The 1,663-nt window shown below is 46.7% G+C and overlaps 1 protein-coding gene across 1 annotated transcript in view; it reads left to right on the plus strand.

Annotated features, from left to right (window-relative positions):
- Positions 1 to 1,663, plus strand: part of stab2 (stabilin 2) — a 38,521-nt gene that overhangs the window by 12,244 nt on the left and 24,614 nt on the right. Inside the window, exons 18-21 of the mRNA XM_020613436.1 lie at positions 111 to 263; positions 563 to 622; positions 724 to 825; positions 1,112 to 1,245. Of these exons, the coding sequence (XP_020469092.1) occupies positions 111 to 263; positions 563 to 622; positions 724 to 825; positions 1,112 to 1,245 (449 nt within the window). The remainder of the gene's footprint in view (positions 1 to 110; positions 264 to 562; positions 623 to 723; positions 826 to 1,111; positions 1,246 to 1,663) is intronic.

The raw sequence follows: 1,663 nt of genomic DNA on the forward strand, positions 1-1,663 counted from the left end.
CCCCCCCCACCCCCCACCCCCCGCCGGGCCGCGGTAAAATTGTCAAGCGTAGACCGGTCCGCAGTGATAAAAAGGTTGGGGACCACTGCCTTAGGCTCTTTCTGTTCCAGGGTCAGATTTTGGTGAACGGAGCAGCAGTGCTGGAAATGGCCGTCGAAGCCAAAAACGGACGTCTGTATGTGGTGGATGGAGTTTTGACTCCGCTCTCCATTGAACCCGTGCTGCCCCACAGGTGTGATGTCACCGAGACCAGGATCATCCAGGTGATGTTCATGTTCCCACTGGCACCAGATGTAGTTTCAGTGTTGGAAGCTTAGTCAACAAAAACCAAATGCATTTGAGTCCAGTTTTCATAAGCGAAGATTTAGTCTCGCTGTGGGTTTGTTTCCCCGCTAGGCTAGCATTAGCATCAGCACAGGTACCTGTTGTCACTAACATTCTGGCTTTAACATGTGGGGCGACAGAAACGTTTCCTCACAGGAGGGGTTGAGTGTCCACACTCATCCCAAGTTTCCTCTTCCCCTCTGATGTGAACATTACTGAATGTGAGATTGTTTTTCAGGGTGAGTGTGTCAGTTGCTTGAGAGTCCAACTGTCCCGGTGCCCGTCTGGAGTTTACATGGTAAGACTCACTCTGTGGTTCTTCCTACACTTTTATCTGGACCAGAAACTCTGTCTCGGGATGTGATCCCAAACCTGATGGTCTCTCTGTGGTGATCTTAGGGCTCCTCCACATTTGGCTGTACTTACACTCTCTCCATTACCCACCCATCTGTCCGCATCCCAGCAAGAGGTTGCTCCCCGCTCTGCAATGTCACTGTCACGGTACACAAACACATGTTTTGGATGTTACAAACAAATGTGCTGAATCCCTCAGGGCAGCAGCTGTGCCAGCTCTGACTAAAGCCGCTGAAATGAGTTCAGTCCTGACCTTGGAAACAACCGCTGGTAATCAGCTTAGCAGCTGTTCTGGAGCTTTTGGGCATGATCTTCATCAGCAGATTACTGAACTCTTTGCAGACATCTTGTCCATGTTGAGTAAAAAGACATAAGTGGACAATGTTAAGCATTAGAGTGAGGTGTGTATGCAATGATGTGTCCCTATGTTTAGATTCCAGCGTGCTGTAAAGGTTTCTACGGTCCTGACTGCAGCCCCTGTCCAGGAGGATACCAGACTGCCTGCTCTGGACATGGCCAGGTCAGATCCATCACCCACACACTGTCTGTGACAATGTCAGCTGAAAGGTCAGGTTCATGTTCAGGCACAGCTGTATTGGTACTTGGTGACCTTTCATGTTTTTATCCCTTAAAATTAACTTATTCATGCATAAAATCCCATTAACAAACCTTTATATTAGGATCTGCGGGCCAGCTCTTTTACAAAAGCCTTCACAGGATTTGTCCCTGAATGAAACATGCAAGGCATCAGCTCAGAAGGGGTTTTTGTGGTATTTGGAGTATTTCTAGGGTTTAAGGGGTTTTATCTACAGGAATTTTCACCTTTAAATAATAAAGTAAAGGTCCCTTGGTATATGTACATTAATGGACAACTTCCATGCTTTTGTCAAATTTTATGGTAATTTTGGTCCATTTTGCCCCTAAATCTACACAGAAAACCCATTAGACTGCCACACACACTTGGTTCAAATCATGTTTGTTATAA

This window comes from Monopterus albus, unplaced genomic scaffold (assembly GCF_001952655.1).
Source record: "Monopterus albus unplaced genomic scaffold, M_albus_1.0 scaffold134.1, whole genome shotgun sequence".
Lineage (NCBI taxonomy): Eukaryota > Metazoa > Chordata > Actinopteri > Synbranchiformes > Synbranchidae > Monopterus > Monopterus albus.